Source organism: Archocentrus centrarchus, chromosome 6, assembly GCF_007364275.1.
Source record: "Archocentrus centrarchus isolate MPI-CPG fArcCen1 chromosome 6, fArcCen1, whole genome shotgun sequence".
Classification (NCBI taxonomy): Eukaryota; Metazoa; Chordata; class Actinopteri; order Cichliformes; family Cichlidae; genus Archocentrus; species Archocentrus centrarchus.
The window spans coordinates 10,138,308-10,160,277 of NC_044351.1; the positions used below are offsets into that span (position 1 = coordinate 10,138,308).

Genomic DNA, 21,970 nt, shown 5'->3' on the forward strand with positions numbered 1-21,970 from the left:
TGTGAAAAAGTGATCAACAAATACTAAAGTTATACTCTGTCAATATCTGTTTTACCCAATAAGATAAAGTTATCTGACTTTGGTTATTTCGTGCTGTCACTAAAAACCTGCCATAAATGTTGCCATAAGATGGAGTCTGTCTGCTATCGGTATGGTATCAGTCTGCAATTGAATGGGTTCAAGTTGGCAATTACATGCAATCTCTTTTTGATAATACACCAATTTACTGTGATAAACTGTCAAAAATTGCTGTCTACATAGACAGAAATTCAGATTTTAACAGAAATTCACATTTAACTATTACTTTTGCACTCAGCAACCTTCCTGTTCTACAGGAATAAAACCAGAATACCATCAGCTGGCAGCCAGTTGAGTCGAGTTGTGCTCATTGACAAAGACTCATTCAGCCTCATGGCAACATGTTGGCAATCCATCTGCATTTATAAATTAGACAGCAGTTGGGTTTGCAAACCTTCAACAATCTCTGAGAGATGCAGTCAGTCCAAATCACACTGTGAATATTTGCAGAAAGGTTGCCTCCTATCAGGCGACCTGTGCAATCACCTTGCAATCAAACTGGTTGTGAGTGTGCAACACCCTAAAGCTCTGACAGACAAACTGCAGTCAGTCGCAAAACATGAAAAAATTCAATGAAATACCCAGGCAGCCACCAATATTTTTTGTAGAGGTTGCTGTCCTATATTTACTTGTGTGACTGAACCATTAGCTTGCTCTGAATTAGGAGGTAGTTTTGGCAAGCTAAGTTTGTCCAGCGTTGGATGGTTTTTCAATTGAGCCGAGTAAATCCAAGTTAGCTCATCTAACGTTATGTCAGGATAGTAGTGCATGAGATGAGCATTTAGTTTATAGTAATTCCTAGAGTATTTTAATTTATGTAATTTTAAAAAAAAAATCCATATTTGGTGTCCCTGTATGTATAGATACAATGTCACCGTGCAAAATATCGCAATACTTTGCTGTATTAACCCCCCCCCCAAGCCCTAATGGCCGAGTATGAGCAAGTTAAATTCTGTAACCAAATCCTATGATTGGTGGTATTAAGACCTTTAGACATGACTCATGCCCTCTTATTTTGACCCCTAATAGTTTTCCTGGTCAAATGATCATCAAACAATCAACTGACATGAAATCTGCAAAAATATTTTACAAAATTATAATTTAACAATTTCTTTATATATAATAATGTGCTCTGCAAGCTGATGTTTAACTTTAACTTTATCCCCTGAGGGTGTATGCAGGTCGGCAGCTGGGCGAAAAAACAGAAAAACAGAGGAAGGGTACGAGGACACAGAGCAGACTACAGAAGTTAATAAAACAACAATAAAACAAATAACAGAAAACACAAGAACACTGTCAAACATGTGACTACATTTTGATTTATATCCCATCCAAACCAAATGCCAGAAACAAGGTGTGGAGTTATTTTTCCTTACAGGGCTGAAAAAACATATACTCAAGTTCCTAACAAGATCTCCAAGTAAAGCAAAATGTTGCTTTAGTTTTTAGATAAATTTTTCTATTCTTTCTATTCACTTTAAACATAAGTTTGTCCTAAATGTATTTATCTTACTGACCTATACATTATAAACTGGGCTGTGGAAAAGAAAAAAAATGTCTAATCTCTTGTAACTGAGACCTGCACTGTGGTGAAAGTCTGGTGTCAGGTTCCCTCACTGGCAGGAGTCTTTGTGTGAGTGTAAGGCAAACTGTCCTAAACAGAGTAAGCACTCTCACCTGTTTATTCCCAGACTCAGAGCTTTTAAAGTCTGAAACCATCCAAGGATGAACCTAAATATTTGGATATTCAACCTGAATTTGAAAACAGGGTGCCTCTGTAGTAGCTGGTGTAATTGTAGTAGTTGTTGTTTTAAATTGTGAAAAAATGTCTACCATCTCAAGTTGGGCACATGACATCCCTCACTCCTAGTGCTGACTCAAAAGGGCAGCCGGGGCAGTGAAACAGGGCCCAGAGGGCAGAGTCAACAAGACTATCAAATTGGCTCCTTCATCCCCATTTCACTGTGTATATTTGCCATTTTAAATTAAAGTTGTACAAATTATTAGAGTTTCACTGTATGTTTAAGTCATGGTTCTATCTTGTGAATCAAAACTAAACTTGATGTAATATAGATTTTATTAATCAATTGAATTTTAGCTGCAGACATCCTTGGTGTCAAAGAAACAACTGGCGATTTAGACTTTTTCAAATTTATTTTTTATCAATTTTTTTCAGTATGTCCACTGTAGTGGACAATGGGATGATCTTCATACAAAACAAACAGCTGAACTGAATGATTTAACTAATTATGGTCATTAACCAATGATACAAAATAAAAACAAAACAAAAAAACACTCCACAGGCCAACGGAATGTGTGATATCTTATTCTAAATTGATTTTGCACCCCTTATTAGTCAGGACATGTGGATACTCATTTAGACATTCTGGCTTGCACGGCCAAGCCCCACAGGTTGTCCATAAAACAGCTGTGCTGGTGTGAAGTCCCTTGTAGTTTGACTGGAACCCATACTTGGATGGGAGGAGGGTACCCAAAAATGCATGGGTGCTGAATGGCCTCTACAACCCAATGGCTGTAGAGGCCATTCAACCTGGGCTTTGACAAGGGTCTCCTGAAGACACCAGGGTTAAAACAGACAAAAAGCTTGTTTGTCTTTCTAAAAGTCTGAGTGCACTTGATATACTCTGTCAAGAAGCCTGGCGCAGAGCTACCTCCTGGTCTAAGCCACTAGTGGCAAGCTCGACAGACTGGGACAGGTAGAACTTGGATAGTGCCTTCGGCACAAATGCAGAGTTAGGCTGAAGAATAACCCTCTGAGCACCTTTAAGAAACTGGGAGATCAGAGATCTTTCATTCCTACTGAGTGCTGATTGGCCAACATGAACTGGCTGAATCACTGATACCAAACCACACAGGGTAACTGCAGATTTGCCCGCCTCCAGCTGGGACTGCAGACATTGCCAGGATGGCTTTGCTGTGGCCTCATAGGGATCAGTCTGGTGGACTGTACACCAGAAGGCAAACAGTCCCCTGCAGTACGAATAGGCAATCCTAGTGGATGGTGCAAAATCTTGTAGTTTTGTGCTATCTCAGACAGAATCATCTCTGCCTCAGTCCTGTTGCCTACAAGGATTAGATATCAAAGTACATAAAGATGGTCCTGACATCCATTACAATAGACATTTATTCAAAGACCATTATTTCAAAATATAAATGATTTAACTCCTTTTAAAATAGAAAATACTCTTCCTGAAACTTTTACAAACAAAATCATATGTGATAACCATGAAGAAAACAACAAAAAAGTAGCAATATTTAACTTGGTTCTCCTCTTTCCATTAAATGTGCTTCCTGCAAAATCAGCCATTTTGGATTGAGAATAAAACAAGGTTCCCAACATTCCCGCCTGCCACAAGACATATCCCCAGAAAGCCCAGGATGTCCTCTTTAGAGTACAACAGGAATAAATTTAGTTTCTTGAAAAACTCAAAAGATGTGCATGAAAATGTAATGTCCGCTACCGAGGACAAAAGTCAATGGGCTGGGTCTCAGTAGGTAAGAGAAAAGAGAGGAGAGAGCAGGATGAGTTTACCACCAATGCTTTGACTTTACTGAGCCCAAGGCCCAAAATACGAAGTTCTGAACAGTGACTCCACTGTATTTATGTGCTGTCTGCTTGTGCGTTTGTAAAGAATTGAAACACAGTTACCATCTGTACATTAAAAATATGCACTCATACTGTGTTTTGTGTGTCTATATACACTGTTGATTCTGGTCCATTGGAAATGATTGATGAGTGAGGATTTTTATAAACAGGCATTTTCGTTTGGTACAGCGACCCCGTCCAGTCAGTCTGTGAGGCGCTGTGGTTAACGGGCTTCTCTCTTTTGTTCCATGCTAACAGAAATTACAGATGTCATTATGACTGAATCTATTCTGGCTTTGTGGTAGCCTAGCTGAAGAAGATGGTGGTGGTGGCAGAATCGAGGAAAGTTCACACAGAAACCTTGTTGAGTTTGCATATGAATTTTCATATTGAATTTGCATATTTCAACATTTTAAGAAATATGCTTTTTCACTTTTAGCAAAGAGATCAGTAAGATCAATATAACTCATGTATGGATGCTAGCTTGGCTCTGGCTGACATTAAAATCTGTCAAGTGAAATTTTTTAATCTTTGTGTTCACCCAGGTTATTCATGTCTCCCTGCCTGCAGTCTGTATGCTGGTTAGATTAACCAGATCCAGCATCATATTCAAATGTTAGAAGTCTCATTTAAATTTCAGCAAGAAAAACAAATGCAGCTAAAAGTAAAGCTGCACCTGCCAAAACCACAGTAGTTTTCATAGAACTTGCCATCTACCCACTTAAGATTAAAGTAGATCCGACTAAACTTCAGGAAAAAAAGATGCAGTTGAGTTTTCTAAGATGTTTCCAAAGTCACCTTCAGGTAAAAGATCTAATGTAAGAAAAACTATAAAATGAACAGAAGCACAAGAGCAGAAGGGTTTTTGCCAAATTATTTTAGATTGTCCTTGTTAGTATCATTTTTTTAAGAAAGTGATAAAATAAACAGCTCACTGCGTGGTGTTCACCCCAAGGATCAAGATACAAAAACACTTAAGCCTATTTTAGTATTGATACACAGATAATGTGTAAATGCAGGGTGAAGTATCTGCCCTTAAAAACTTTTTTTTTTTAACTTTTGTGTGTGCGTCAATAACTCACTGCAAGATAAAATCCACGTTCTCTGGAGAAATCTGTCCGGTTACAGGATGGCGAAATGTTGTGGTCCTCTGGTTGTGACTGTAGTGACAGAGGAAGGAGAGAGAAAGAGAAAACAAAATCATCAACTCTGGCTGCAATACAAACAGCATTAAAGCATGATCCTGGATTTTCACCCTTACTTTGTTTACAATTTCCACACAAACACAAGCCAATCATTCCCCAGAGGAGTAGACTTAACAGCTCTGTCCGACCTCTCCACCCTGATGGACCTTCATCCCTGACTTTCCCAGCCCTGTGTAGAATGTGAGGGGTGAATGCAGGGCCCACACCCACAACTCACCCCACCCAACAATCCTGCACAGTCTGTGTGGACCAAAGTGTTGGGCTCAGCACAAATGTTGAACAGTGCAGGCATGGGCCTCCATCAGTTATAGACTCAGCCTATCAGTCTTTCTAACCCTCAACCAGAGTGTAAAAGCATTCGACTAGCTAAACAACACAGGGTGGCATTAAGGTCAGAGTCCGTGTGTGTGTGTCACTTTTTCAGAATGTTTTTTGCATACAGAAAATACTGAAGGAAGGCTTTACTATACATTTATTTTTAGACCTACACTGATTACAATCAATTTGTAAACTGACAGAAAATAAATCACAGGAACTATTCTGATGAACGAATAAACATTTTTTCATGCCTCATAAATTGGCAATCAATGAAAGATGAATTAATAATTAAATAATCATTAGCTATAGCTCTCTTTTTTGTATTTAAAAAACTGAAGTCTTTATGATGATCTGCATGCTTGATCTAGCAAAAATGTTACCCCAGATGCCATTCATGACACAACCGTCCCCATTTATCCGTGCTTGGGACCAGCACTAGGAGTACACTCCAGGATCAGAAATGAGTACGGTATATCAGAGGTACGGCTCAAGCTGAGCAGTATGGAGTTAAAGTTAGAAAGGCAACGTTGAGATGGTTTGACCATGTGCAGAGGAGGGATAGTGGATAAACTGCACACAGGATGTTGAAGCTGCCAGGAAGAACCAAAAGAAGAAGACCACAGAGAAGATTCATGTAATGAAGGAGGACATGCAGAGGGTCAATCTGACAGAAGTGGATGCTAGGGATATGGACACTGAGTTCTTAGGTTGCCAAATGTCAGCTGTTGTATAGTTACCATTACATCAATACAAACCAGTCGTATTTTGGCTTTGGACTGTTTTTCAAATTAAACAGTCAATCTGAAGAACTCTTGGGCTCTTCTATAAGTCATGGCAAAATCTTTATCTTCTAAAATTCTATGTGCATAAGAATTTGAGGTATTTTATGCACCCAGCCTGAATTTGGCAGAAGATGCTAAAAGCTTGAAAGAGAAGCAAATCCAGGCCAGAGCATCAGCAGCTTTCAGCTGAGAGGTGGAGCACTGGGTTAACTCTGGACTGTTTGGTCCTGTCCAGAGGTTCTGTAATACTGTAATTAAATTAATTAGTACATCCAATTTTCATTTCTACAGAAAAAAAAAAAATCAAATGAAACTTAAAACAAAGGAGCCATTAGGGGAAAATACAAATGTCTCCTCCAACTACAATTGGTGTGTAATGTCACAGTTTTCCATTTCACAGCAGCTCCAATAACTCGTGCTGTACAGAATCCTGCTTGATGTAGCAGAAGATCAATTCCTATGGGAATACAAGGCTTCCCAGGGGAATACGTGACATGACAGCAGCAGGCTCCATAACAGGGACTCACAATGCCATTATCAGTGTACAGAACAAGACTTACAAGACTAACACAAAGAAAGTGGTCACATCTGAATGCCCTCACTTCTCTTCAGCTCAACATGGTTGACTGTTGTTACAGTTTCCCTTTAGTCATGGGAATTACTTCCACCACTGCATCCGCTATTGCTAAGAAACACTAAGTTTTCTTGCAGCCAGTTCTAACTCAGACTACTTAAACATTTGGCCATCATGGGTTTTTTGGTTTCTTTGTTTTTTCTGTAGAATCTAAATTGAAAGGACAGAAAAATACAAATGGTTTATTCAAACTCCGACTAATAGAACTGCCTAACTTTTCCAAGAAAAAGTTTACAGCTTATGTTGTTAACACAACCCTTTCTCACCATTCGCCACACTATATACAGTAGTGTCATGTAATTCAGCCTTTTCTAACGCACTGCATTCTCAGCTGGTGTAGGTTGTGTGTTCAAATAAGAACATGGTGCAAAGAGATCACCACCTCAACACAATGGATTTAATCCTACAGCGGTATACGGGGGACCATGCTAACATCTACACCTGCACCTGGCCTTAAAAAATATCTACAGAGTGAATACATGCTAGGATGCTAAAAAGCATAAAGAACATTTGCTTCTAATCAAGAGATGTGATATTTACTGTGGCACAGGAATGCATTTTAAGGGGACAAAATTTCACAGTGCTCTAGATAGTAGCACCTTTTAGAGGAATATGCTCATTGTTTTGCTATAACAAGAACCCCTGCAACCCAGTAGGAGGAGCTCAAAATTAATAACTGTCTGATCAGGAAGGAATTATAATTGATCAGCTGTGGTGAGAAAAAAAAAAAAAAAAAGCAGATTGTTCTGACAGGCCTATGAGCTGTGAGTTATGACTGAGACACACTCAAATTCGGTGTGTCATCCATTTACTGATGGACACAAGTGATGATTTTTGGCTGGTTGCATTATGATTATAGATCTGACGTAAAAATGCTGACCCATTTTTTAACCATAATGTTTCCAGAATCTAATGAAGTAATAATGAAACAGAATTGTCAACATGATTTGGTCATGGTGGTAAATTTTGAAAAGGTATGAAAATGCATGAGGTTTTTGGGAAATCATGTAAATGGATTACATAAAAATCAGTACTAGAATGACTGCAAGATGGTGTTACATGAATGGGGAGTAACGGTATAAATATACCATTAACATCCTTAATTCATTAATGGCTTAAAGCATTATGTAAAAGCAGTGCATTTAGGCAATTTGCAATTGGCAAAGCATAAATACATCATGGTTTATGAAATGATTTTATTTTGCAGTGATGACAGCTTTCATTAACACAAAAGTGCAAAACCTAATGGATGCATGCAGAATTCAAAGCAATTTTGTGAAATTAAATGCAATGTGTTAAACCTATTAACACACTCTTTTTAGCAGACCATTAAAAGGTCAAGAGGCATTTATGAGTGCTGAGGTCACAGTCACCTCAAATCCCTTCAGCGGACACAGTGCTAAATTTGATTATATATATATATTGATTGCACACATTCAAACAAAGGCTTGTTTACTTGGGAGCTGATTTGTTTGAGCAGATTTGCAGCACTTCTCCAGGGGAAATTGATAAAGCCATGTCAGACTGTTCACAGAATATGAACAAGAACAGCGTGTAAGTGTCCTGGAGGCTGTGATTTCATTCTGCAGTGAGGTTCAAAATAGTACACGATATAATAGGTGTGATAGTGTCACTTTAGAAAAACGTAGGCAATGGTGACCTGAGCTGTGAAGGAAAAATACTGAATCCGGTGCTAACAGCTTTATACAGCAAGCTTTTAATAATGCCCTTTCACACTGAAAATAAAAGCCATTTTTACAATGTGCCTAACATCTCTGAGTCCTTTTGCTATTACGTGTATTTATGTGTATTTCTTTTCCTCTTTTACTCATCGTAGCGTTAATCCAGGGCAGCTTTAGTAGACCTGAATGACAAAAATGGTAAATATCATATAGAGTTGTAGTCAGAAGTGTACGCACACTCATCGTGGGCATGCATGTCATGGTAATTTGGGGCTTTCTTTGCAAGTTGTCCCTCGACCAGATACTTTTGGTAGCCATCAACAAGCTTTTTGAACAATTCTGGCTGGATATTTGACCATTCTTCTCCTGGACAAAATTAGGTGTTCCAACATGACAATGATCCCAAACACACATCAAAACTGGTTCTGGAATGGATAAAGCAGGCTAAAATTAAATTTCTGGAAAGGCCTTTCCAAAGCCCTGATTGCCTGTGTGGCAGACAGGAAGGAGGACCCCAATACAGGATACTCCAGACAGAGGTTAGACTTAAAATCCATTTTATTTAGAGTACTGAACAAAAGGCCGGACTAGACAGGGCTAGTGGCAAAAACGCAGCCGAAGCAAAACAGGATACACACAGCAGGGGAACATAAGATGACGACACGACAACAGGCAGAAAAAACACGGCACTTAAATACACGGGAGGGCTGATGAGGGAAGAGGAAACTGGTGGGAACACAGGTGACGCCGATTACCTTGACGAGACAAGGGGAAGCAAAACTGAACACGACAGACAGGGACCAGACCACTATCAAAATAAAACAGGAAGACAGAAGAGCGAACAAAGATGCAGACTTGACACCGGGAAAACACAAGGAACTAGAAAGCAAAACATAACCAAACCCCACAATCAAAACCCAAAACAGAACAGACAAAAGCAAGCAAACAAAAACACAGGGTCCAGTGGACCCCGGACCATGACACTGATCTCAGCCCTACTGAAATTTTGTGGACTATGCTTAAAAGCCAGGTCTGTGCCAACCAATCAAAATGAATTCTACCAATTCTGCCAAGAAGAGTGGTCAAATATTCAGCCAGAATTATGCCAGAAGCTTGATGATGGCTACCAAAAACATCTGGTCAAGGTGCAACTTGCTAACCACAGGAAAACGTGTATTCCTCAACCGGTCAGCAAGTGGTTGCTGCCAGTTGCTAGGTGAAATCAGTCACAAAGAGCTTTGGCCATTAGCAGATTGCTGCAGATACTCATAGTTTGCATGGAAAATGTGTCTTCAAACTCTTGCCAACTAATCAACAATTGATAGTGAATCTGTGAAAAGTGCAATGCAAACCAGAAACTGTGCAGCACCCTCTTTGCCACTGATCAAGCTTTATAGGAACACAATACAGCTGTATTGAGGGTTCGTTTTTATATAACTCACCTGTTAAAATGGTATTAAGACTTAAATTTAAGTGTTGTTAAACACTATCTATCCATCACACGTAATATGGATTCATGCTAATAACAAAGCTAGATGGCCAGCACTACCGTTAACTGATAACCTCCTAGCTCTACTAATGTGTAACATCTAAATAAGGTCACATACTCCTTTGTAAATACATTTACTCATTTACTAAAAGTTAGCAAGAAAGATACCGTCCGTGTTTCTGTATGGAATGTTTGGAGATGTGCAGTTTTTGGATCCAAAGTGCTAATATGGTACATTATCACATTTCACCAAGTGGGAGCTCAGGTATAAACTCATTACACTTTTCAAATGTTCTCACATGTTTTTAATGTAATGTGTTAGAAAAGAATAAGCATGCTGGAGAGGTTTCAATCAAATCAAAGCCACTGCTCAGACTTTCATTCATTTCCTCATATTTGTTACAGATCACATTATTTTGCTATTATTTTACTATGTGTGAGAGGTACAGTGTCACAGTGCACCTGAAACTGAGCATCACCTAAAAGCATATCCTGAACCTTTAATAATAACATTCAACTGATCCAAACATTTATTTCGTCCCATAAACTTTCATCTACAATGACAACTGAGGAGGCACAATCCCACCTTCTGCTATAGCAGCTCTCCAGCCATGAGAGTCTTATGTAACAACCATATCATTGAAGAGCTACCTTCCTCTGATTAAAATAGCTCTATTAATGCTGACACTGTCTATGTAACATTCCACGTAAGGTGTGCAGTTTACCTGCAAGCTGTCAGAAAGATGTCAAATTTGAGGCATTAAACTACGTTAGCGTTAACAACTTCCTCAGACTACCTAAAACACGACATGTACGCTATAAATACATTTAATTAAACATGTTGAGCTCTTTCTCTCACCATAAGACTTAGACGTATAACTGTGATTTTACCAAGTTCAAAAATACTGTATATAGAAGACATAGTTTCATTTGGAGTACTGTTTCAACACTGATCCTGAGAGGGAACATATGTCTCAATCAAAACCATCAACTCCATTGCTATTGCTCTTACGGACCTTCTGAGATGTGCAGTTAGAGTCAGAACATTTATGTTTTTAACAAAACAGAGCTAAAGTTATATATTTAAAAACAGCCTAACATATTCCTGACACAGTTAAGACAAAGTGTCCAATAACTAATAAATATCTCCCTTACACTACAGTAATCACTCTCAGACATTAATTTGGGGTTTTGTGACATGAGGCTGATACATCTAGGACAACATAAAAAACTAATGGGCTCATGCCATGTCATTTTTGACCAAACACAGAAACCCAAACAAGCTGTTCAGAGAAAATGGCTCATTACTTTGTCATCAGAGAAAAAGCACAAATCTAAAGACCACTTTGCCTTTTGTGTTTCTTTAGAGCTTTAATTTTGTGATTTTCTTTTTTTGGCTTCTATTGATTTTCATTTATCAGAACAACTCCCCTGCAGCTCAGGCAGATTTTATTTCTCAGAAAAAGCCAAGCAAAACTTTAGGGAATTAAACAGAACCTTTTTTCTTATAAGACAATCTTGCTCATTGAGCTGCTGTCAGCTGATACACGCAGTGCCTCTGTGTTTGACTTTTCTGCCCCCGTCGTTGACCACATGGCATTTATGAAGGACGGGTGGTAAACCTCCAGGGTTACGTAAACACTGGGCTGTCCGTTACAGCGCTTGCACAATGCGGCTAACTTCTCATGCAAACACACATGATTACAAATACCACACATGATGGCCCTCATTGACAGACAGCACACATTGCACCTGCTATATCGTGTGTCTTGGGTGTCACAGGACCTCCACCTACTTTTCCTCGTGGCCAGCATAGAGCGGGTAACAAGCCCTGAAATTAAGCAATTAATCACCAAAACATATGAGGAATGACTGATTATTTTAGTAATTTATGAAGAATAAAAAAACTAGTCAAAGCATCATGAAGCGGTCACATTAGTACTACTGAAGCAACAAATCAGGTGTAATAATCAGATATGTTCTATCCTCACAGCTTCCTGAATCAAGTCAAAGTCTATAGACTCTTTCCTCTCTGTTCTCATGCCAAACTCATCTGATTGACACTCAATGTCCTTTGTAGTAAAATGTTTTTTTTTCCTTGATGTTTAATCTTCTAGTTTTCATTCAGGCCATGACTGGTTGAAAAATTATCTCTGTTCTTGAATACTGTTAGAATGCAATAATAATCAGCTATTATCCACTACTATTATAGGGTTCTAGCCAGAAAAATCTCACAGGCCGGCGCTATCGGACAGTGCACCTGTTGTTAATGTCATTAACACCAAAACAGGTGGAACTGATTGATTCTGCTATGTAACTGACTAGTTCAATATCCATCGATCCATTCTTTTCCATTTATCCAAATCAGGGTCGCGGGGGGGGGGGGGGGGGGGGGGGGGGTGGAGCCTATCCCAGCTGACATAAGGCGAGAGGCAGGGTACACCCTGTACAGGTCACCAGCCTGTCACAGGGCCTAGTTCAATATCCCAGAAGTTTAATTGACTTGATGCTATACTCTGATTAGAAAGTGTTCCTTATATGTGATTTCCCATAGACACTCTTCCAGTTTCAGGGATTCAGCTCCTAATGCTCCTTTTACCACTAGGACCACTTTGGACTTTAAGTTCCAGATTTGCTCCAGCTGTTCCTTCAGCCCCTGTTGATTGTCTTGCTCTCCTCCTTCCTGTTGTTGCTGTCCACTAGGATTGCCACATCTATCACAACTGTGGTCTTCTACTTATCAACCACCACCATGTCTGGTTGGTTGGCCAGCAGCCGCTTTTCTGTCTGGAACTTGAAGTTCCACAGGACCTTAGTTCTCAACCACCTTTGCTGGTCTCTCACATCAGGACTTGGGTTCTTCTCCATATGTGGCACAGATGTTCTTGTACACTATCCCAGCTACTTGGTTGTGCCTCTCAGTGTATGCGAACACAACTTGCATCTTAAATCCTGCTACTATGTGGTGGACAGTCTCTGGGGTACCTTTGCACAGTCTGCAACTTGAGTCCTGTCAGATGTGGTAGACTTCTGCCTCTATGGCTCTGGTGATTCAGGCTTATGCTTGTGCTTCCATGATCAGAGTCACTGTGCTGTCCTTTAAGCCAGCCTTTCCTAGCCGCTGGTAGGATTTCTACTTCCTTTGTCAATGACAAATTCCATGCAGGAGCTTGGCTGTCCATGACAGTTCCTCCTCCTGTTTCTCATCACCGTCTGTCTTCAGCTGCTTGAGGCACCGTTAGAACAGCTTGGGGCCATCTTCCTGATGTATTTGCAGATGTTTTGTGTTTCATCCTTTTCCATTGCTCAGAGAGCCTCAGGGTGATGGACTTCGGGCACAGACCTCTATGCAATGTGAAGAATTTTCATGTTTTGGCATCAGTGGCATGCATCTTCTACTGTTGCCAGCTTATTATTCCAGCTGGGTACCTGATGACTTGTAGGGTATATGTATTTATGGCTTGGATCTTATTCCTACCATTCAGCTGGCTTCTCAGCACCTGCCTTACCTAATGAAGGTATTTGGCTGTGGCTAACCTTTGTGCATCTTCATCATGGTTCCCATCAGCCCATTGGATACCTGTAGCGGTCCTGTATGTCTGCTGTACTGTATGTTTGCTATTCTGCCTTCTGCAACTCCACCCCTTCAGTCTGGGTCACCTTCCCATTTGGCCACATTTATACAGGCTGAATTATATCCTGATGTCCTCATTGTAGATCTTGGTGAGGTGGATAGGTGAGCTGAGGTCTCGCTCATTCCTGGCATACAGCTTGAGGTCATCCGTTTACATGAGGTGGCTGATGGTCACTCCATTCCTAAATCTGTGAGCTGGCTTAGGGGGTTGAGACCTATGCAGAACAGCAATGCAATCACTCCAGTATCCTTGTGTGGGGTGTTGAGTTGTAGGCTTTTTTGGAGTCAATCCAGATACTGCTCAGTTTAGTCTGACTGGTCTTAGAGTCCTGATGTACTGCTCTATCAACCAGGAGCTGGTGCTTAAACCCTCTGCTGTTATTATGACACCTGAGAGGAGCTTCTATGTTATGCAGAGGCAAGTAATTGGCTGGTAATTTGATTAATCCCCACAAGGGTATGACACCTTCATAATCAGAACTGTTCTGCCCTGTGTTAGCAAGTCTGGGTGAGTACCTGCTGAAAAGTAACTTGTTCAGACGGAAACGTTTCAAAAACGATCACTGTTTACATGAAAAACGCATGAGACGTTGAAAATGCTGTAGTTTCCCACTGCCAGGCCACAAGTTGGCAGTGTGCGTTTTTGTAAAGCTTTTTGTGAGCAACATGCACATGCGTGCAGGACCTCTGAGGCATGTGCGCAAACATATCTGTTACTTAGTTGAAAAGCATTTCAAAAATTGCAAGTGTCTCTCTTTTGAGCAGCATGCAAGATGCAACCAAGTGAGAAAAGCTTTGAGAGTCTCAAGAGCTGTGCTAATGATTTACTAAAGTTCAAACGCCAAGGCACTCTGATATTTCTTTCTATTGATGACAGACTAATCAATGTGACAGCATCATCAATATGCCACACCTCCATTTGACTCTCACTGATGTTTCAAAAAGCAAAGCTGTTGGCTTTGACTGTTGACTTTTAGTTTTGATAAAGAGCAGCAATTTTCTTTATATGGTTTGCTACTGCACATTCTGTCTTTGTTTTAACAGATGTGTAGCAGACTGAGTGTTTTGAAAATGATGTGGTGAGTAGGTGTTCTCTCAGTCAAAGGTCATGTCTATTTAAAGGGAATTTCTAGATGAAATGTGTTTGAAGTGCAGCAAGAGCGCTGGAGGGAGTGTTGCCAGTGCAATATGGGGAAACACAGGAAGGTCATTCCCCATTCAGTGCTTAATGTACATGTTAAACTATGTATTTTTGTATTAGTGTGTGTGTGTGTGTGTGTGTGTGTGTGTGTGTGTGTTGGTGGTCTCACTGAAACAAGTGAAAGTGTTCTGCTACTTGACAAATTAACTTAAAATGAATTGCTGTACACCCACCCTTACCTGACATACAGTGGCTTGCAAAAGTATTCATATCCCTTGAACTTTTCCATATTTTGTCACATTACAACCACAAACATAAATATATTTCACTGGAATTTAATGTGAAAGACCAACACAAAGTGGTATACAATTGTGAAGTGGAACGAAAATTATACATGATTCAAAACATTTTTTTTTACCTTACCCAACAAAAAGCAGGTGCAACAGATTTATATAACAAAACAAATGTCAGGTACTTACATCATTTTCCAGTATGTTTAGAACTTCACCAGATTACACGACATTGACCCTTGTCTCTGTTCCACTCATCGCCACATAATTTTCCTCATAACTGCATTGAGCCTTTACGTTTACTGAGGCTGCTGGCTTGTGGCTGCCTCTGAGCTTTAGCCATTTTGCCTTTGTTAGCTTCTTTAAAATGTCCATGATCAGCTGAGTGAGCGTGATTTAAGCATCTGATTAGGTTTGTTGTTACGAACATTTTCCTGCTCGTCTCCCCCACAGTTTACTATATTTCTGACATTATCCAAGCTGGTCTCTGATTGGCTGATCAGGAGCATGTAAATCTCTAGAAAGATTGCGATTTCAATATATTGGCGACACAGACTAACCAACACCACTGACTTCATGTCATGCATTTAAAAATTGCATTCACACATAGGAATGCACACACTGCTGCCAAGAACAGAATGACACATTGATGCATTGCTTAATCTTTAAATAATCATAACGCAATTCAGTTGTATAATGCCAAAGCTGCAAAACAGGTCCTGATTTGGCCACAGCACAAAAGTAGGTTAAAACATCATCACTGTTGATTTTCAGCAGGCTGCAAAGTTGGCACCACAGCTCACATTTAAAAAACAGCTCAGAGAAGTCCAAAGAGATCCATGCTTTGGCCTTCTAATCTCATTACCCAGGGATTCGTTTTTTCAATAACAAGCACAATTGATATTAATCTATTGACTGGTTTGTTTCAATCAAAGAGGGAAATAAATCACAGTTTTGACTGTCAAAGAATAACTGAAGTCGCCTATCAAATATAAATACCAAATATTTGCTTGCTTTTATCAAATTCATTCTGGAACTTATCAATGTTGTGCACACACGTTAGGTAATACACAGTCTGTGAACCCCAAATATGTGAGCCAAAACCCCCGTTTCTGTCTGCTGATTATCCTTTACAACTAGAGATTAAAAAGCTAGATTGCAGCCAGATCATAGCTAATAGTTGCCAGATTGCATTTCAGCAAATGTAATCCATATTTGGCTCTCCACCTTTTACCTGCACGAAAACAAAGCCTGCTCGCTCAAACTGGTCAATACAGCAAAACAAAAAAAATAAATAAGAGACGCAAATAAATTTCTGGAAGTAAAACTTTTGTCCCTTACATACTGACTCTCCATATCTATATGCTGTATTTTCAATAGATAATATACATTTTATAGCACAGTACATCTTACAAAAACCATTATGTTGGTCAATATCATAATGTGGATTATTTAACAAGAATATTTCATGCAGTTACTGAACTCAAACATATGTCCTTCTACAGGGGATATTCTTGAAGTTAAAATGTATTTAATAAAAAATAGAAATAAAATGAAAAGAAAAGGTGGCAGAGAGCACAGGGTTGTCCAGCAGGATGTTAAGCCCTGACGGGGGTGCTTTTTACAGTAAAGTCTATCTTACAAAGGCCCCTGACAGCCTGCCTCTACTGTGGGATGTTTGCCAGTGCAGACGGGTCAAAGAGAATCCAGCTGGCAGCGAAATTATGTAAACTCAGACCTGGACAGTAGATACAGGGTGAACAGTACACAGACAAAGCTGACAACCACATATTTCATGCCACAGAAAGCAACTCAGGTGAGTCTGTTTGTGATCCAGAGAAAAAGGCAGCTATTAATAATTCTACCACAGGCAGAAAATGTGTGAATCTTATTTCCTCTGGACTGATCTTATTGACTGAAGGCTCTCTCTCTACATCATATTGGCTCAATCAGCACAAAATGGCTAATGAATTAAGATACAATAAGCAATATTTTTCAGTTGCTATATTTTCTGCCTTATGAAGAACCTGTCTGAAATGACTGAAACGGTTTTCACTTGAACACTTGGCAAAGTTACGAGTCCACTACCCTCTCCACCAACACATCACCCACAACCTGAGAGCTAAAAACTTACATTACTACAGCTTCTGACTAAAACAGTCCAAGCAACATCTATGAGACACTTTGTGTTGCTCTGCTGATGACTGGCAGTAGAAACAAGCAGCTCTGCCAGCAGCTCTGGGCTGCCGCTGTAACATTAGACCCCGCTTCCACCTTGTTCTCCCCAACAGCACTGCAAAAATAAAACTATGAAAAGATTCAAGAAGCTTCCACAAAATTATGAAAAGCAGCAAACCCAAAAGCTCACTCTGCCTGTTTTTTGTTTTGTTTTTTTTAAACTGCGGTTTTATTTATTTACCTGTGAATGAGGTCGCTGCTTTGGCTTCATTAGTTTTGCTCCGATCCACGCATGTGAATGTGAGCGAATGCTGCATGTACTGCACACTCTTCCTGTATGACAGGAGGTGGAGGGAGTGCCAGCATGGTCTTATAACTGGTCAAGGGGTAAAGAGCTGGAATACAATCCACCACAACCACACAAAATCACTGCACACAAGCACACACAGTCACCCTGCTGAATTCCTAGCAGGCCACTGTGCTGCCAATAAATTCCTTCCTTGGCTGGGTGAACATGACGCAGTGACACATTTGGTTCAGCTTCATGCTGCTGCCACCCTCTCTTGTTCAGGTTTCACAGCCATCCGCTACCACCTACCCACCCACACATCCAGCACACATCACAAACACCCTCTTTCATTTGATTTCCTCACAGTCCATCTCTCTCACGCCTTCCCCTTTGCTCCATTCCTCACTCCCACTCAGGCTGAAAAGCATTCAGAATTGCCTTCTTGTTTGATTAAATGAAGATGCGTTAAAGTCTACGTCAGTATGTTTGGTGAACAGACATAAACTTGGTGCACAAGTCTGAGCCGCATTTTACCAGCGTGCATACTGGCATGGAAGTCACTGTAATGGGGGTTATTACGAATCTCTTATTTCACATGACAGCCTACCTCGCTGATAAGCAAGAATTACTGCAATACCTGTAATGCTAATCATTTGTGCCTTGAATGTGTGGGACACGTGATGTTTTATTGGTGATAACTGCACTTTTGAGTTATATTAAATTGCTTTAAAATGAACAAGGCTTTTAGAGTTAAGCTGACGGGTTGTGCTACCGTGCATCAATCTTTTAATGCATCTTTTAATTCAGAGATTATTACCTAGAGATGTAGCTTTAATAATCTAGCTAATCCTTCATCTTATCAACCCTTTAACCCCTGCCTCATGTATCATCCACCCAGCCATCCTTGTAATATTCATTGTGTAGGTTCAGACAATAAGTCTATGTAGAGCCCGGTGTATGTCCTCAAGACCCCAGCAGCTGATTCACAAAGCTTCATTTTGTTTATTACATCACAGCGCTTTTATGTTGCCAGGCAGCTTTCCAGTCTTTGGTTTCAGCGTGACCCAGTAAAGAACTTCTCCAGCACCACAGAGGGATAAGGTGAAACTGGCAGAGCCCACGCAGTTGCTCAGCAGTGCTGGCAGCCTGAAGACAACATGGTGCCAATAATAAGTGAGGCAGATGCGAGCATCACTGACATTACTGGTATGGACAACTTGCTGCCAAGACCCAAATGTAAATATGCCCAGCACTTCTTTTACAGTTCTGTCTACAAGAGCGCCGCTACACAGGAAGTATCTGAATAGGGTTTACAGCCACATGATATGTCTTGATAAGTGTTAATTCTGGTGTTGGAACTTCTGCATATGCCTTTAGATTTTTAATAAAATTGGGCCTGCCCAGTTGTAGCTGTAGTCTGCCCAGCAACCCGTGCGCATGCAAAAACTAAAAAGCCTCCAATGCAGCTTTAAGCAAGAGAAAGCTGACGCCAAAGACAATTTCAACTGAGGTGGGAGAGTGAGTAGCTCGTGACTTTAGAGAATCTAAAGAAAGGCCAGTGTAACATTTGCCCTATGAAAATTTCTGTTTTCAGAGAACGTAATTGTTTGCTATAGGTAACAAAGTGGTTATTCAAAGGTTTGTTTTTTTTTCCCAGACCAAATGTGAAAGAAACATTTTGATTAATGATTCAAATTTGCTTTTATATAGGCAGACAAAAAAAAGGCAGAGAGCCCAGATATAACTGAGCAAAATTAAGTTCTGAAAACATGTTATTGTTCCTCAGTTCCAGCTGTCAGCTGTTCTTTAGAACACAGTAGTTCTCCCATGGCTGTTAGGAGCTGTGAAATGGTCCAAAAACATGACTGCATTTGCACAAGCAAAACCTCACAGTCAGTCTGAACCGACTGTAATAAGTAATAACTGATGGGATTAGACCATTTGTTTATCGTTAAGCTTTAAAAGAAACTGTACATAAACAAATTTTGATGATTTACACAACATATTACTTATTCACCAAATAAAATGGTTTACTTACATGTATTTCATGTACTTGCGTATAAGTCCTGTAGTCTGTGCATGATGTCATAACATGAAAAATATCTTTACAACAGTAAAGACTATCTTATCAGCTACACATTGTAAAAGTGCTTCATAATCAATTATTCCGTGAATGCTAATAATAAAGTTAAAAGAGTGCCTACCTCCATAAAGATATCTACAACCCAAAAGTGAATATTGTTAATAGTGATAACACTGTCAGAAAATATTATCCCTACCTAAAATCTCTAAACTTGACGATCTCCAAAGTCAAAGTGGCACAAAAACACTCAGCCTCCACTGAACAGCTCTCACAGCTATACCTGTAGCACTTGTCTCACAACATAAACACTCCACCAATGCATCATTTTCTACCCACGAGATAAATATTTCACAACGCTGCTGACAAAGAACCTCAGCAAACCTTTCAGCTATTCCACAAATGCAACTCCAACACAACACAGAGTGACAAAATGACTCCTGGAGCTATTTGATGGGAGTTGGGTCCGTTTGTAGTGCTGCTCCGCTAACATTTGTTTGGTGCTGAAATTAAATTGGCATTTGTTTTGAGTGCCTCCAAAACATTTTTATAAAATAGGAGATCCCTCTGTTGAACATTTTAGAAAAGTTAAGAACATTCGCAGAGTCTGAGCAGAGAAATCACACAATGATAGTTTGAATGTTTTGAAAAATTAATGCACCACATATTTCCATTAGCCCTCCAGCAGCCTCTAAAATGATCTGCATTTACTTTTTAAGAAATCTGTCAATCTGCAGCAAACAAGGTCAGTGCAAGCGGCATTCATTACGCTCAATGAAAAATGCTAATAAACCAGTTTCATTTTCACCACATGGCTGCAGGTGACCAGTGCAGGAATTTATACCTGCTATCCAAAATACGAGCACTTCGAGGCTGGTGCACTAGGTTGTAATTTTGTTCATTCATTGCGGGTGTTTTGTTTCAGAAATCTGTTTATGTTGTAGTCAAATTCACTGTTGCTTAAATCTTGTCAGTTGATCCACCTCTTTAGTCCAGACTAAAATATCTCAGCAGCTGCTGCACGGATTGACATTTAGTACAGACATTTGTGGTCCCCAGAGGACGCATTCTATCGACTTTGTTGATACCCTCATTTTTTCCTGCAGCAAAACCAGCAGAGTGACATTTATATTTTGCAGGGAAATGTCAGAACAGCCACTGGATGGACTGCCATGAAATCTGTTGCTGCTAAAAATTTGTTTAATGATAACTTGTGTGAATCACCTGACTGAAACGCATTGAGATTCCTCTTCAGCTCAGCCTGTAAACTGTGGTTTCTGCATTTAGAGCTGCTCATCGAACATCATCTTGCCAACATACACCGCTCGAGCACTACTGTGCCTGCACACAATCTCACAATGTCAGCACAGTTAAGGACTTACTTTAACTCTTAATTTCATGTTATATGAAAGCTGGGGATAGCTACTGTAACATCACCTACTAGCATACAAAGTCGTGTGTTCTCATTTTGAAGCATCAAAACCACAATGTATGTTGTTTCCTGAAAACACATCACAAGTGGATGGAGTGCTGATGTTAAGTTATCCGCTAAAGCTAACAAGCTTAGTGCATCCATAGACTATATGGATGTATCACACAGTCATAGAAACCTGCTAATAACTACCAGAAATATTATAAAAGGAGGAGAAATGACACTAAAAGAAAGCTTTAAGAGAAATTTAAAGGGCTAAAGATGGCAATTATCCAGACCCTGTCTCCTAAAGAGCCAATTTCACCTTCTTATACAGATAACCGTTTCTTGGCTTACTATACCTGCACTGTGAATGAGCATGGCATTTGTCCAATGGTGTGGTAGGATGAGCAGAGAAGTTTATCATTTTAGCTCTCTGGATTAAGCCATTAATGAAGCCATATTATGAAACCGAATGCTTGCAAATTAGAAGTATAACTTTTGCTCTTCTAGAGCACATGTGTCAAACTCAAGGCCCACGAGTTAATTTAATATGGCTATGATTAACGGCCCGCCGGTAAATAGCCCTCCCGCCACTTACACTACAAATCCCACTATGCATTGCAACAGCTGCTGTGCAGGTCAAGACCTGCGCACTAATCCGTTTTCCCGCGTTGTCAATGACACATTGATCTGTGGTCAGTGGATAAAAACATCAGTCAGCATGTTTTACAGTGACATTTAAGCAAGCTTGACCCCCAAAAATGGCCAAATGAAAAGTGGACTTTGAAAACAGGTGGGAGGCAAAGGACCCGTTCGCTGACATCAGAGGTAAACCCGTGTGTCTCTTTTCCCCACCTGCGATGTACATGGAAAAGAGTGAAATTTTGGGACGGATGTGGGAGAAGATGCAGAGGGAGACCTGCACAGGTGAGCTGACAGCAGATCACTGCGTCACGCACCAGGAAACGCTGCGCAGCAAAGTCCTGAAGACAGAACGTGTCATAAGCACCGTAACACAGACAGAGAACTTTATAAGAGGCAAAGGTTTAAAATCCCCGGCAGTTTCTGTCTTTTCTGGAGGAAATTACCTTCTGAATTTGGTGACGTGCCTTACCACACAGGTGTGATGAGCTGCCTGAGGAAATCTGT

At 40.1% G+C, this 21,970-nt stretch overlaps 1 protein-coding gene across 3 annotated transcripts in view; it reads right to left on the bottom strand.

The window, feature by feature from the left end:
• Nucleotides 1-21,970, bottom strand: part of LOC115781525 (pleckstrin homology domain-containing family A member 7-like) — a 129,071-nt gene that overhangs the window by 61,032 nt on the left and 46,069 nt on the right. For all 3 annotated transcript variants that reach the window (XM_030731210.1, XM_030731207.1, XM_030731208.1), the window contains exon 4: nt 4,768-4,845. In XM_030731210.1, the coding sequence (XP_030587070.1) occupies nt 4,768-4,845 (78 nt within the window). The remainder of the gene's footprint in view (nt 1-4,767; nt 4,846-21,970) is intronic.